Here is a 15,950-nt window from a genome sequence, read left to right as displayed (position 1 = left end):
CTTCTATGCATGGCCTACCCATCAAAAGTCCTCTATGGATAATAGAAAGAAGCTAAAGTTCACTATATTTAGCAAAGAATAAAAAATAGTTTTAAAATTTAAAGGAAAGCTGTATCTAAAAAGAGATAGCATAAGGAAAAAGTATTAGACTTTTCATATGAAGAGCATAAAAATATTTAGAAATTCCCAAGTAATCTATGAGATCTACAGCTTATATTAAATTATAGAAGGATATAGAATTAGTATATTATTCAAAACAAAACACTTATCTTGGTTATTTAAAAACCCAACAACTTCTAAATGAGTGCTGAAATTGATCAGGACAATAATTATTAGGTGAAATCATATAAAATTACTGATAGCATACGGTTTTGAATCAGAAAAACAGAAATTTTATGTTTCAATCTAATACATTGGATAAATGGGTTCAACAACATTCATTAATATTAAATATATTTCCTTACTTTTAACCATTTACCTTATGATACTTTTATCAGTAGAAAGTGAAAGAAAACAAGGAATCCAAAAATTGTTTTATAAATATTTTTATCAAGAATTCATCAAGCTTTCAAAGTGAAAACAGCTACCTAAATATATTCTATGAAGAGTTCTATTTCCTAAACTGCAACATCAATATAGTCAAGTTTTCCCAAGACACCGTTTTTAATACTTGATTTCATTTATTCTTTTAATTAGTAGAGGAGAAAGTGAACACTTTGTAATAATTGCTAGATCACTATTATAAGTTGGTTTCATTTTATATTTTAAAGTCTACTACCAGTATGTCTGATATTATAAAAGCTGCACCAGCTTTCCTTTCATTAGAATTTGTATGCACACTTTATCCACACATTTATATTCAACATTTCTGTATTCTTATATTTAAGCTGTGTCTTTGATAAACAATATAAAGTTGTTGCTTACAGCTTAAATTTAGAGGGAATTAAATTTGCCTAATACAGCAAACTGGGCTTGGGACTCTAGCCATCCCAAATCACCCTGATCCAATCAATAATTAAGAAGATTTAAATCTGGGGTTCAGTCTCTGTGAAACTGGTCTATTTCCAATCAATAATTAAGAAGATTTAAATCTGGGGTTCAGTCTCTGTGAAACTGGTCTATTTCCATTTCACCCTAACTCCTAGGTTTTTTGTGTGTTTTTTTAATTTATTGTCCAGCCTTTCTAGTTACACTCAGATGATAGTTGGTGCAAAACTCGCTACTCTGCCATTGCTGGAAGTAAAACTAAGGGAATTTTTGTAGTGAAATATTGCAAAATGTGTGATGTAAATCACCATTCATCTCCTAAGAAAATCTTCAGTAAAACTTATTTTTTTCCCTAATGCTTTTAATGTAAGAATAATTCACTGAGGGTTTCTGGTGAAAACAGGGTTGCATCCTGCTACACGGTCAGCTTGAGGCAAAAACAGAAGTTTCCAACAGGAACAAGTATTTGGATTAGAAGTGTATTTGGACTACACACACACGCTCAACTCAAAGTCTCAGTTTTAACCAAAGGAGCAGCTGAAGTACATTAAATAACAACGATAAACATTTTTATCCTAAATTGATGTTAACATTGACCTTGAGTTCACAAAAACCATAAAGTCTAGAACATAATAGACCCATTTTCATTCAGCACAGCTCAATTTTTGTCTATAATAAAGACAAAAACACATTTTCTTCATTATAAGAAGGATGAAAGTCTTGTGCGCTAAGGTGTTTCTTAGAGGTTTCTGTTATTTCTTTTTGTCTCCTTAATAGCATTTAGCTGAGTCACTCTTCAAAACAGTACTACATGAGTCTTCCTGCAGAGCACAAGTTCTTCTTATCCATGCATCAGCTAAAATCGTGGTCCTTAACCTCACTCTCAGTTGTGAGGGCAGAACCAAGAAATTTAGGACTAATTTGTATCAACAATTAGCATTTTAAAAACTAGAGTATTTCCAAGACTATCCCTTTCATTTACATTCCCATACTTTTGGTTATGTGGAAAGTAAGAGATTACATGACATGAACAATTATGCACAATCATGTGTCATACATGTCAATGTAATCCTATAATGTGGAGGAAACCAAGGCTGAGAACCACTCAATAGCGACGCTGTACCCACACTCGAGCTATGTGACTTCTGAAGATGTCGAGTAATCAGCATCTCTTATCAGTGTTCACATGGCAGAACCATTTTCAGTAATCTCATAAACTTTAGCCAAAAACATCCTTTTGTTTCGATCTACTTCTCATATCCAGGATGGCTTTGGAAATAAACATACTTCTTATACTTATTAGCAGTGGTGTGATGGTAAACCAGCTCTATGAAATAAAAGCTGATTTGCAGGGTGTGAATATTCCCTCCTTACCCAGCTTCAAACTACCAGTGTGATGCCATTGAGTATGGAACTGGAGGCAGATGTCAGCCAGTAAATCAATGCCAGCACACTTCTTCCTGGTGGGCAGAGAGGGATTCTCAAAGATCGTACAAAATGCAACCTTTGACTTCAAAGTAACTGTCATAAACACAGCATTTGTAATTGACTTACATGACAACTTTCCCATTACAAAATTCCATTCTATTTTTCAATATTCATCTTTAATGGTTCTAAAACAGAAATTTAGTTCAAAAATCACCAGAGAACTGTGATACATAGCCCATTTTTTAAAGAGTAAGCCTTCCTTGATTCCCCCATATGGCAGAGAAGCTGAGAGAGTGGATAAACTCTATCCATCCAGCAAAGGAAGAAAAACTTGGGAAAATATTAGAAAGGACAAGAGAATCAACTTATCCTTTTCAGTTACAAAGAGTGAGACTCACCTCATAATGAGTGGTATGAACTTGGAAGGTAAGATAATTATAATGATAAGATTTCCTTTCCTGGGTGTCATGCAGGGTTTCAGCTCCCACTCCCCACATAAGAACGCAGGATATAGTGAGGCCAAAAAGGAACACCAACAGAGCCATGGATAGGGGAGTCATACTGCTATATTCTCGCTGGCGGCTGGGTTGGACATACAGGAAGCAGGAGCCACACGATCCGCAATCTGCGGTCCGATTCTCTGCCAACCAACCCACCAACCAACCAACCCCACTTGCTAGGTGCAATCCGCCGTCCGCTTCTCCACCAACTAACCAAACAACCAGCCAATCCCGCTCTTGTTAGCATAGCCACGGCAGTTATATCAGTGGCTAATGGCTAACCGGTTACAGCTGATGGACAACTAGTCACCGCTGATGGCCATCTACTACCCGAGCCAGCACCTTTCCATGTGAGGTCGAGAGCCTGGAAACTGCTCTCTGGGACTCTGTCCCCACACTGGGAATCAATAAAATTGAAATATTAAAAATAAGAGTCCAGATCCCACAGGAGTTCAGGAAATGCCACCTATGGGGACAGAGTCCCAGAGAGCAGTTTCCAGGCTCTCGGCCTCATGTGGAAAGGTGATGGTTCAGGTAGTAGATGGCCATCAGCTGTGACTAGTTGGCCATCAGCTGTTACTGGTTAGCCATTAGCCAGTGATATAACTGTCGTGGCTACGCTGGTTGCTTGGTTGGTTGGCAGAGAATCGGACCACAGATTGCGGATCGTGTGGCTCCTGCTTCCTGTGTCTCCAACCCAGCCACCAGCGAGAATATAGTGGTATGACTCCCCATCTATGGCTCCGTGGATGTTCCTTTTTGGCCTCACCATCTCATACGTTCTTGTGCGGGGAGCATGAGCTGAGACACCACATGACACCACCCAAACAGGAATTTAAGGAAGGAACAACGATGGCAACACCAGGCTTTTGGGATGAGAATTTTGAGAACATGAAGGTCATTCAACCTCCTGGGCAGCTAGAGAACAGACCAGCTTCTTGCCCTCTTGGCAGTATGAGTTTACATGGTGAAGGCATCATGATTATTAATGTGATTCAGCTCGTTTATGTTGCTGCTTCAATATCTCATCCTCTACCTAATATTTCTTTTTGGTCTCTGCTTCTGAGAGCTTTCGATTATTCATAATCCCATGTATCTCATGACATCTGTTCTCTACCTTCTCTCAGAGTATTCTTCAGCTCCAGTTAATAACAATAATATTCATAATAATTACCTAACATTTATTAAGACCTCATATTTCAGCTGAGCACTCTGCTGAGTGCCTCATGTGAATAACCTTATTTAAACCTGACAACAACCCTATGAGAGGGGTGCCTACTAACGCTCCCTCCCATGTAAATTCTCACAAGAAACATATTCTGCTACATTTACATCCCTCTTTGGGCACAGCTTCCCCTAAACAACTTCACTGATTGCTGGCCAGCTAACAGATTGACTGTCATCAGACTTTCACGCTTCCTCTCATGAGCTAAAAGTAGCACCATCATTCTGTTTGAGGAACTGCTTAAGGCTGCTTCCCCCAGCAAGGGTTATGGTAGACAGTTTCTCCAAAGGGGATGTGGGTGTGGCAGACATCCTAATAATAAGCACTGTGCTTATTCAGTGAGAATGAGCTGCCTCAAGATGGTGGCTGGCTAGCACATATCATAAAACAGTGAGTCAAGAACTACCATTATTATTTAGAGGAAAATGTACTAAGAGAAAATAAAAGGTTTCTGAGATGCTACCCATAGCAGTTCAATCATCAACCCGTATGACTGTGAACCCATCACTATGCTGAGTTCTACAGAAATAGTAAAATGTTGAAAGCCAACCCACCCCCCCCCCCGCCTCCATCCTGGAGGAGTATAGGTTGGTTGAAGTTCTTACTCATAAAATCATTATTTAGATGTATCTTAGGGTCTTAGCAGAATTCTATCCTTTTCTGAATTTGGTCACAAAGCTACCCCTCTTTGGAGAGTGGATGATCCAGGTAACAAAGTGACCACCCACTACCAAGTTCTTCACCTTCTATGTAAGCATGTGTCCCCGTCTCCTACATTCCATATATTTTTAACTGTCTAGTTCAGACCGTTAATTTTAACAGTAGAACTCATGTTAAGCAATTTCAGCTGTCACTGCTTTGCAAAATAAGGTGGTTTCGTAACAAAAGAAAAGAAAGTGATTGTCACTTACATATTTGCTATTACATAATTCTTTGAAATCATAACGTTGACTGTCAAAGACTGAAGAATCTGGGATTTGACTCTGTTCACAAGCTAACCCATTAGCTTGCACTGTTTTATGGATGCTTAGAAAAGACACAAGCATGCTGGGTAAGAAATGGAAGAATTTATTACCTACAGCCAAAACAGTAGCCAAAGTGATCGATGATTCCTTAAACCTCAGTTCCCACAGGGATAAGTGTTGGTAGATTACATTATAAGAGAGATTCTCAGGAGCTTTGAGGGTTAAACCAAGAATCAAACTTACTCATCAAGTCCAGGGTTAAACTTACCACAATGTCAAGACAATGACGAAAGGATTAGAAGTAGAACTTCAATGAAGTTAGAAGAGAGAATAAGGACAAAAAGACAACTGCTGGATATAGGATGACAACACAGGTTCATTTTTTTAGCCCAAATCAATTGGTGTGAGGCAGCCTGTTAGTACAGACACGATATATTTTTGCATACATTGGAATTCAGTAATTGTCATCAATATTCCTTTTACATCTTGAATAGAGTCCTGTAATTTTTTTCAGGGTAAATTTTTGTGATATGCCTTATTAAAAGAAATTTTATTGTAAGGAATTGAAGTCAATAATTATTATAAAAATCACTTTAATGAATCTTTAAGACAAATATTTCATTATCAGATTTTTTTAGATCTTCAAAATTATATCATTTATGTTGGAAATCAACAAGCAAGAAAGATTCAAAACATTAAATGTTATGTGAAAGAAATATATTCATTAGATAAGCATGAATATAAGTGTCTGGCAAGGATTACAGTTGTCAATATTTAATTATAAGGTTTCTTCTAAACCCTTAAGTGAACCATCTAATTAAGAAAATGCTAATGTGCAGGTATATCCTTTCCCCTTCCAAGGGTCATATCTAATTCCTTCTGCTCCATTTTTTTTTTCTAGTAAGACATGCTTGCTCATTACTGCCTTATTCACATGGATAAAATATTTGATTTGCTATTAAATACACACAAAATAATTTATAAAAAACATACGTATACATATATAATGAACCAGAAAGAGTAAAACTAATGCTTTATTTTAAAGAATTCATGCTTTTTATATTAAATGCTATTGGTTATCTGTACTTCAAAATGGACAAAACTAAGCTTTAACTTTGGTTTCCTTATCAGTAGTAACAGGAATATTATTCGGAGGAAGATACTTTTAGACTACTTATTTAAATAATTTTTATTTTTCAAATTTATTTTTATTGGAAAGAGTATAATTTCTTAGAGTCAGGTTGTTCCAGGAAAAATACCTCTGATGACCTTAGAAATAGATTTTAATCCTCATTATTATCTTAAATAACTTGTTAAAAATGCTTGGTTACACATATGTGTGGATAATATACATTGACTACTTGGATTTAAATGTGATACTGTTCACATATGAGCTGTGTGGAGTAAGACAATTTCTTCTCCTTTCTGAGCCTCAATTTCTTCATCTGTAGAATGAAAATAAGATTCCTACCATGGATGTTTGCTTTGGAGATTCATGGTAATGTCTTTAAGAACATGCATGCAGCATTTGGTACCTAGTAGACATGGCAATACCAGCTCTCATTTCAAATACTAAGAACCTCAGCTTAGTAGAATAATATATATTTGAGCAATGCTCATGTTAATCAGTGAAACACGACTACAAAATGTAAGTAAAACAAAAGTCTGACTTTAGTAGACCTTTCCTTCAGAATATATCATCTATCTGTATGTTTAAAATATACTTCATACGCTAAAAATAAACTTTCCTAGGATTTATTTTTTATGCATTAATTTGGCCATGAAATTACTGTTTTTTTAGGGAGAAGGGTTCATTTTATTCAATGTAGACTCTTATTTCAACTGGATTTAATAAGTCTTGCATATACATAAATGGTTTCTAATACTTCAATATTTGATGTTAGGAATTTGAATTTAAATGTTGCGTTTTTCAATAAATACTTGTTTTAACCTTCTATGTCTCTTGTGACATTCTCTTAAATACTAGTGTAATTATTAGTATTAAAAGCCTAAGGTAAATTGTGGGCTTCCAAGGTGAGGCATGTCTTCATCTTTGTTACTGGTATTATAATAAATTTAAGATGATAATGATCCTAAGAAGAATATATATGTATATATGCAGAGGAGAACATTTTATTTAGTTCAGTTTAGGCTTAATAATCTGTTTATTAAACAACAGTAGGGAAAGTCTTATTTGACTGTTTTTCTTGTCATTGCAAAGACCTTAAACTTCTTTTCCAAGTTCACAATTGGAAATTTCAAAGGCTTTATTTAATTTCTGTGCTTTCTTACATATGGTGTCTTCAGTGACCATTTCTCTCAAGAATAAAGGGGCAACTTTTGAATTTTTTCTATACATGTTTAATGAATAGTATTAATGCATTTATCTAATGAATAGCACATAGCATTTAACGAATCATGTCATATTTAATATATGTCCGGATAATACCTAGTATTCTTAGGATCATAAAATGTTCTGATGACTTTTACTACAAAGCAAAATGGTTGCCTATGGATTATAAAATTATTCATACCCAAAGAGGTACAATTTGCCTGTTGCTGAATGAAACAAATACCTACACTGCACTGGTAAAAGGAAAAAAAGAGTGTTCTCTGTATGTGAAAGATGTGTGGTAGATTACTTTTAAATGTTAACTGATATTTTGTCCCTAGTGTTTTCATTTTCCTTTGTCCCTTCTCACACTAAGTAATCCAAGGCTTTTTTTGCTTCTTGCTTCAGAAAACAGAATGCAGGAGGATTTTTTCCCCCTTGATGTTTACGTTTTTTTTTGCTTGTTTTTTGTTTTGTTTTTTAAAGCCTGAACTTAAAAGATTGGTATGGATTTTACAAGGAAAAAGATTTAGGAGGAAATAGATATGGCAGGGAGGTTCTTCCGAACCTTTAGAAGGGAAGTGGGTTCCCTGGAATCGGGAGATGCTGTGGACTCAGATTTTATGTCTCTGAGAAAGGAAATCTCAGGGAGGTTAGGGGATGGGACTGTGTGATTCAGGGGCCACTACAAACCAAAATAGTCCATCAGGGACAATGTGGCATACAGAGGGCACCCAGGCACGAGGTCTATTGGAGGCTGAAATCCAGCCAGCCCTTCACTTGATTTGTACTGTGGCGCAGTAATGAGCCTCCGTAGGAAGGCTCATCTTTTTTCATTCCCAAGGAGCTGGTGGGGCACTGAATCAGGCACTCAACACCAGAGTTCCTAAAGGATGTCAGACCCCTGGTGAGCTGGAGTACAAGGTGAAGGCTGACCTAAGATAGGTTTGTCGGGTAAGGAATCAGAAGGGACCTGTGCCCTGATCCTTCAGTAGAGCCTGGATAAAGTGATAGGATCCCAGAGGGAAAAGAAAGCCTGGGTCATATGGACTGGCATCCTCCTGGAAGTCCTGTGATGGAGGTTTGTATGAAAGCAGCTGGCTGACCCCAAGGCCTCCTGTGGGTACCACAGAAGCAAAGGAGAAAGACCCCTAACTTGAAGGGCCTTTGTGGATAGATCCATGAGACCTGGGGTATAAAGAAGAAGGATAAAATGAGATTATGGATATTTCTCATCCAGCAAAGACAGAGGTTACCAAAAACAAGTGAGCTCCTTCCCCACCTCTGAATGTCCTGGTCCCAAAATGATACCAAAGCCTAAAATAAAGATGGGGCAAAAAATCCCAGATAACAGAGTTTTAGTTTTTACCACTGTGGTAGAGTGTGATTTTCACCCTCACCAATGTGTGGCCAAGCTCGGTGACATGTATCGTCCCAATATCTTTGTTTTTATCAGTTTCATTCATAGACCCCTGTACCTCTCCTGGGGTTTATTGCTTGAGCCTTGTTACCATTTTTCTGTGGTTACATTCTCTTATGCATTAGTTTAATCCTTCTAAAGCTCAGTCCTGTTCATGCCACTTCTGTGCCTACAAACATTTAGTGGTCTATCCAGTGTTTACTAAACAAGGTCTAGTATTCAAGTCTCTCTCCAGTTTTTTCTTAATGCCTTTTCAAACACTATGCTCCTAACTAATTGAACCCCTTATTTGACAGGTAGTGTTGTACCTCCATGCTTTTGTGCACACAGTTTTAGTCTCCTAGAATGTCTTCCCAAACCCCAAGTTTCTATTTGCCCCAATTTGACACATTATTTACGACTCAAATCCCCGACCCCCTTTCTTTCCCACAATCCATGGACATCTTCTTCTCTCTTAACACATGTTCATGGCAACTTGTCTGAAATCTCTCCTGACATATTCATCTTATTTTCCCTGCTCTTTGATAAGATCCATTTCCAATTCTTCTTCTGATTACTCAAAAACTCTAGCTCCATCTGGGTTTTAGATGGAATAGGTATTTTATAAATACAGGTTGACAATTATTGTTTAAAAAACAATATATTTACCTTTCCTGCAGATCACAGCAGTAAGCTGTACCTTGTACATAAGATGCTGTAGTGGTACTCAAGGTGAATACTTAATTAGTATTTTATTCTTAGTATTCTCAGAAACATATTAGAGTGGGATTCGAGTCAAAGTCAATCTGCTTCAAACTTGTGCTCTAAAACCTATACTAATTAAATTAACTATTACAATTTTAGAGCTATAAAAGATTCAAATCCCATATCATATGATTGTTATTATGAACTAGGCACATGTCAAATACTATACATGTTAGCCATTGCCTTAGAAAAAATTCAAAATGTGTTCTTTACATACACAGTAGAACACATAACTATTACCTCAAATGTATTTTTTATGATGTTAAGTATAATAACCAAGAAGACAACTTAAAGTTTAAAAAACTATTGCAAAAGATGGGAGAACAAAATTGTTTTCTTTCCTTTTCTTTTGAGAAGATACTAGATATAACGACCAAGTCAAATTTATTACTCTTTTTAATGCAAGTAATGGTCATATGACTTTAATAGAAAGTAATAGTCACATGACAATTGTCTACTGAGCTCATCATTCATCCCCATGGACATGCAAAGTCCCAGCAGAAAGCATTACTAACTTAGGGAGAACTCCAAGACGACAAAACAAAAAAGCCCATGATAATAATTATTCTTAACGAAAGCGATTTAAATTGCCCCTAGATTTTTATGAGATTAGAAACACACAAAAGTGGATAACATATGGAAGAAAATGCTTTCACTCATTGTTTTAATAAATTTTATTAAATGTCTTTGTGGGCATGTGTTGATGTGTTGCCTTAAGTATCACAGGACAGACAGCATTTATGGTCCCGAAAGGATGTTTATATAAGTCACAGGATTTACCAGGTAGAAATGGACAAGAGCTACACAAAGGGGGGTGGGGTCGTGTACGATTTGTGATACTACTGATGATTCTGCATTGTCTCTAAAAATTAAAAATTAAAAGATCGATCCCAAGGTAGTAAAAATTTCTTGTACGTATTATACAGCAATCAGTGGTAATGCTGATTAAGGAAACCATTATCTACTGTAAGTTGTGTAGGGAAGTGATGAAAGATTAGAGTGTATTCTATATAATTTGCTCTCCCAAATAACTGAACTAAAAGAGTCCATTTATTATTCACATGATAAACATAAATGAAATTTTTTGTCACTCTTTTCTTCACCTGGAACATAATCCTTTAATGAAACATGTTCTCAAATTTCATTTCTGTGCCAAGAAGTAGATAGTAATTGTAGATAACATTTTATAAGCACTTCTGCATGTGTTAGGCACTTAAAATATTATTTCAATTAATTTTTGGAACATCCCAATGAGGGAAATATTATTATCGTCTCCATATTATGAAGGTGAAAAATCTACAGTTTGGAAAACTGAATAACCTGCCCAGAATTACAAGCTAGCAAATAGTCTGAGAGTGGAATCCAATCCATCTGATTCCTGGGTCCATAGGCATCTCTCCAACTCTAGGCTGCCTCAGTACCAGATGAATTAAGAGACAAGTCTCTGCCTTCACTTTATTGCCAGCCAAGTCAATAAGCCCTGCAGGCAGTTACTGTGATATTTCCACACTACTATAACTTTAACAATGGTTCTCACACTCCAAGTAGCAATAATTACATGATAACAGCAATAACTCACAAAAGATATGAACACTTCCAGACCACGTGACGTTTACAGTCTACCAACATTTATATATTATTTACAATTTCTATCTTCCTACCTACCTACGTTATCTACTGTTTTAAATTCTATATTTCCAGAACAAACAGCGAATGAGACCTTTTACAAGATGATAATATTATAATTCAAACCAGAAGTGCACACGGAGGTAGTGAAGAGGGATGGGCGAGGCTGAAAAGCAGTGTAAATGAGGTACAAAGTATAAATGAAATGCACAGGGAGGTGAAGGTGAAGTGCTGATTACATTTGCTTTGTTTGTTCATGCAAGAGAGGGAGGTAAAAAAGGGAACTCAGTATCCTGGACCTCTGGTTCAGATGCGCAGCCAGTGTGGAATGAAAGGGCCAACACTTTTCCATGAACCATTCCTTTATCTAGTTCATTGATCAGAGATCTAACTCATGCTGCTATATTACACCTCAATGGAAAAAAAAAAAAGGCTCTGATTTGAAAGTTTGCATATTCCCCCACCAAATTAATTTCACTATTTTTAGTTTCAACAAAGGCCAAATACATAACCAGGTCAAATGTAAAATGCATGGGTTTTCTTCAGAAATGTATAAACTGTGAATGAGAGTTTTCCTTTGTAACTGAGGGTAATGTTCTTAAAATTAGATTAACGTTTCTTAAGGATTTGTTTATACTTGTTTACATGCACCCACATCCGCTTTATCTACTCTTTTTCTCTTCCTACTCCTACTTTTCTTTCCTTTTATCTAAGTATAGTTATTATACAATATTATATTAGTTATGTTAGTGTCAGGTGTACAATATAGTGATTCGACTTTTTATACCTTACAATGTGATCACCCTACTAATTCTAATATCATCTGTCACCATGCAAACTTTTCTCAATATTATTGATTATATTCCCCTTCACCATTTTCACCCATCCCCCACGCCCACCCCCTCCGGTAACCATTCCTTTGGTTTCTGTTTCTATGAGTCTGCTTTGTTTTGCTTTGTTTGTTTTGTTTTTTTCTTTTAGATTCCACATGTAAGTGAAACCATACAGTATTTGTCTTTCTCTGTCTGAATTATCTCACTTAGCATAATACCCTCTAGGTCCATCCATAATCCTAAAATTTATATGGAATCACAAAAGACCATAAACAGTGAAAGCAATCTTGAGAAAGGAGAACAAAGTTGGAAGTGTCATGCTCCTACTCCTGTTTTAACCAACTCCAGGTCTCCATGTCCCTGGGCTTTAGAAAACTAAATACACTATTTTAATGTTAATCAATCAGGTTGATTAGTAGCCGCTATCTGCAAACTGGCAAGTGAAGTGGTAGTTGTATAATTTAAATCCATTGTTGAACGACGTTTGTTTATTCAATGTTATAAATAGCCACCCCAAAAATCCAAGAGGGAAAAAATATACTTCAAGGTACAAAATGTCTGTGGTATTTTAGGGAAAATCACCTTAATATTTTCTTCCTTTCCCCTAGTCCCTTTGTAAACTTTATGATTAAAAAATGAACGAGTTATGAAAGGAATTGAATATGACTATTTCTGCATGTGAAAAAGAAAACTGGTGTACTCAGAGGGCTGTCTGATGTCCTACAGAGGGCACAAACTCATTACCAGAAAGATCCTTGAATGCACATATCTGTGCATATTATTTCTCATAGCAATTATCTAAAATTCAATGACTGCATTTTCAGTAAAATTTGATATATTTGCTAATGCAAAATGGTGACTTCTGTAAATAATGCCAAAAAAGTGTGAATCAAACAGTATCTATTAAAAATTTTTAGACAATACAAACATAGACAAAAATGCTCAACAATGGAAACCAAAGCCAGTCCTTTCAGGGCCTGTTTGTAAAAAGCACTAATACTAGAGTTTAAGGTCAATGTGTAGATCTGTTTGCTCATAAAACATTAATCGTGTAAATGTTAAGAACCAGTAGCCAATTACAAAGGTCTAATTCTTTAGGCATACATATTATAGCGACTTATCCAAATGCAATTGATGTTCCTTGAGGAAAGAAAAAGTCAGTTTATTAATGTATTTTATAACGCAATGTTTTAAATGAAAAGAAATAACATTTAACTGCTTATTTTAGTACTGAGATGAATGTCACACAGTTTTGTAAAAAAAAAAAGTAATTATTTGGATTGTGAATGGGTTAGAATTAGTCTCGATGCAAAAGTTCTCTAGTTAATTGGGGTGGTGGGGAGCTTCTCTAGTAGCAGGCCTGACTATTCTTCCTTTACTAGCTTGTAATGCAGAAATCTCCATTCGGGAATGGGCCCTTCTGGTTTGCCTTTAACCATTTCCCTATTCCTTCCTAGGACTCCAAAGGCTGAACATGTTTGTAACCACTTAAGAATAGTCATATATTCTGCTCATTAAAAAATAAAATGCACCTTAATTCCAAAATACACATTCTATAAGAAGAATGTTTCTTTACTGCTCTGTGACATGGTTGTCAACTTTCTGGAGTACCTCAAGGGACTATATAAGAACTCAGGAACTCTAGGGTATACATCAGACCTCTTCTTAGCATTATGAGTGTCATCAGTGTCAGATGATGTTATACATACGTAAATTAATTAAATGTCTAGCAAAGAAAACCCATCCCACTTGGGATAAGAATTGGGGCTGATCTTTGAAAAGTTGGAAGGCACCATTTCTTAAAATCGCAGCTGCCAACATGTATTTGGATACCCTGCACATCTGCCATATTCTGCATGAGAAAAAGGGACCTGAAGACTCCTCTCAAAGTCGTTGAGAAGACCAGATTATCAAATAATCTAAGTGTCAATGTTTCAGCTAGAAGAGAAACAAAATTCTGTCCTCCTTTTCTTCAAGCCCTGCCTCTCTGCTGGTAAACAGCGGAGGATTATCTACGAGAAAGTTGAGCAAAAGCCTGCCACACTGTGTTTGAAAAGAACATACGGACCCAGGAAAAGTGCAAGGAGGGTGCCCAGGGTAATTAGTGCAAGTCATTGCAAATAGAGCGATTTTCTGAAGGGTTCCTGGCAAGGTGAATGTGGCCAGTGGAGGGGTAGGGGTCCCAAGGAAAGACCGCAGGCCGGGATCCTGCAGCTACTCACGCCTCTCCGCCATCCTCCGAGTCGCTGTCCGAGGCCCACTCCTCACCGATGTCCGGCAGGGTGAAGAACAGGGTCTTGGGGCCAGGCCCAGGGGGCATCCAAGCGCTGGGTTCTCGCTCTCCGGGGTCAGGCTGGCAGGGGTTCCGTGGGCTCGAGGCTAAACTGCTGCTGCTGCCTGAGGTGCCTCCAATCGACGGGAGCGGGGCCCAGATCCCCCCAGGGCCGGGGAGCGGCCTTGTCTCGGTCACCAGGTGGCCTGGGGAGCCTGCGGCGCTGCAGTCACGGCTAGAGGAGGCCAGGGACAAGGCCTGAGCCAGGGGCTGGACTTTGGCTGCTCTCGGGCTGCTGGGCAGAGAGAAGGGGGTCCCTATTGCTTCTGCTGAGCGGTTCGCGACAGAGACCCTGGGGTAGGAGGTAGTGAGCAAAGGATGGAGCAGGACGGGTTCCCCCTGAGACGCGGAGGAGGACTCAGGAGGCATGGCTGGGAGGGTCAGGGTGGAGGCAGTGCTAAGCTCTGTGCCCACCAGCTCTGCGGCGGCAGCGCCCCTTGAGTGGCTGGAGGAGGCAATCGGAGAGGGGACCGCCGGAGGCGCCGTCGAGGTCTTGAAGATTTTGGCAAAGAGAGACCCAAGGTCCAACACAGCGACCTTCATGTCCCAGTCTTGGAGATTCTATCCCCGATGTTACCTGAACCTCAAGAACATGGGGAGCAGGTCTTCGGAGCTCCATCCACCGCCGCCCGCAGGAATTCGGACAAGGCGGCCCGGGGCGGGGATGGGGTTTCCGGATACCCGCAAGCCTCTGAGCTCCGGGGGGCTCTGCCGCACTCCCCACACCGAGGAACGTCTCCCGGCGCTCAGCCCCGCAGCACTTGGGATCCACCTTCCCGACGCCAGGTGACCCGCTGAGGTTGCTGGCGGCGGCCACCCTCTGCGGGGAGTAGTCCCTTCTCTGCCCTGATGCTGCGAGGCCCCGGAGAGCCAAGGGTCGAGGAACCCACAGAGGCGACGTGCTTCAGCTGCCAGGGCCACCGCTGCCTGAGGATGGGGATTTGGGCCTCCGCCCGCGGAGATACCCAGATGGGCCCCCGGGAAAGCGCGCGGGCGGTTGCTAAGCTAAACAAAAACCCTGCTTAGCTCGCTGCTAATTGGGCCCCGGACAGCAGCTTGGGATTGTATCCATAGTAGATACCCTAGCTCCCCACCTTGATTCGTGCCTTAAAGGAACACCCTCTAATTTCTCCATCATTCTTAGAACTTCACCAGATTCACCAAGCTCTGGACTGAGGGCAAGGCATTTGAACAGAGCCCTGGGAAAGGTAAACAGGCTTCAAAAAGATCTGAAACTTATCTAGTCTGACAAGATCAAATGTGCCAAGGCTCAGGGAGACGGCCAGCTCTCTGATAAGAGGGAAGATTGGTAAAAAAACGTGAAATTTAGGTGAGTGGATTTGAAACAGCAGTGCTCCTCTCCTCTCATGTTCAAAGTGTGTCACTAAAGATGACATAAGGGAACAACAGTGGGGTGCCTCGCCCAAGAACTAGGAAATAAGAGGGGGCTCTGACACCTAAACTAGTAAAATCCACATACAATGTGTGTGTTTAAACCAAGAGATTTAATAACTAAAATGTTTTGACAACTCAAACTATAATCAGACTGATTCGATAC

At 38.8% G+C, this 15,950-nt stretch overlaps 1 protein-coding gene across 1 annotated transcript in view; it reads right to left on the bottom strand.

The window, feature by feature from the left end:
- Positions 1 to 15,406, bottom strand: part of FAM149A (family with sequence similarity 149 member A) — a 40,864-nt gene extending 25,458 nt beyond the window's left edge. The window contains exon 1 of the mRNA XM_019736067.3: positions 14,283 to 15,406. Coding sequence (XP_019591626.3) covers positions 14,283 to 14,935 — 653 coding nt within the window. The 5' untranslated portion in view covers positions 14,936 to 15,406. The remainder of the gene's footprint in view (positions 1 to 14,282) is intronic.
- Between the last annotated feature and the right edge of the window lie 544 nt (positions 15,407 to 15,950).

This window comes from Rhinolophus sinicus, chromosome 16, assembly GCF_057876585.1.
Source record: "Rhinolophus sinicus isolate RSI-liver-muscle chromosome 16, RSI-T2T, whole genome shotgun sequence".
Taxonomy (NCBI): domain Eukaryota; kingdom Metazoa; phylum Chordata; class Mammalia; order Chiroptera; family Rhinolophidae; genus Rhinolophus; species Rhinolophus sinicus.
The sequence above is the reverse complement of the archived record's forward strand: the minus strand, read 5'-3'. Positions and strand labels throughout refer to the sequence as shown.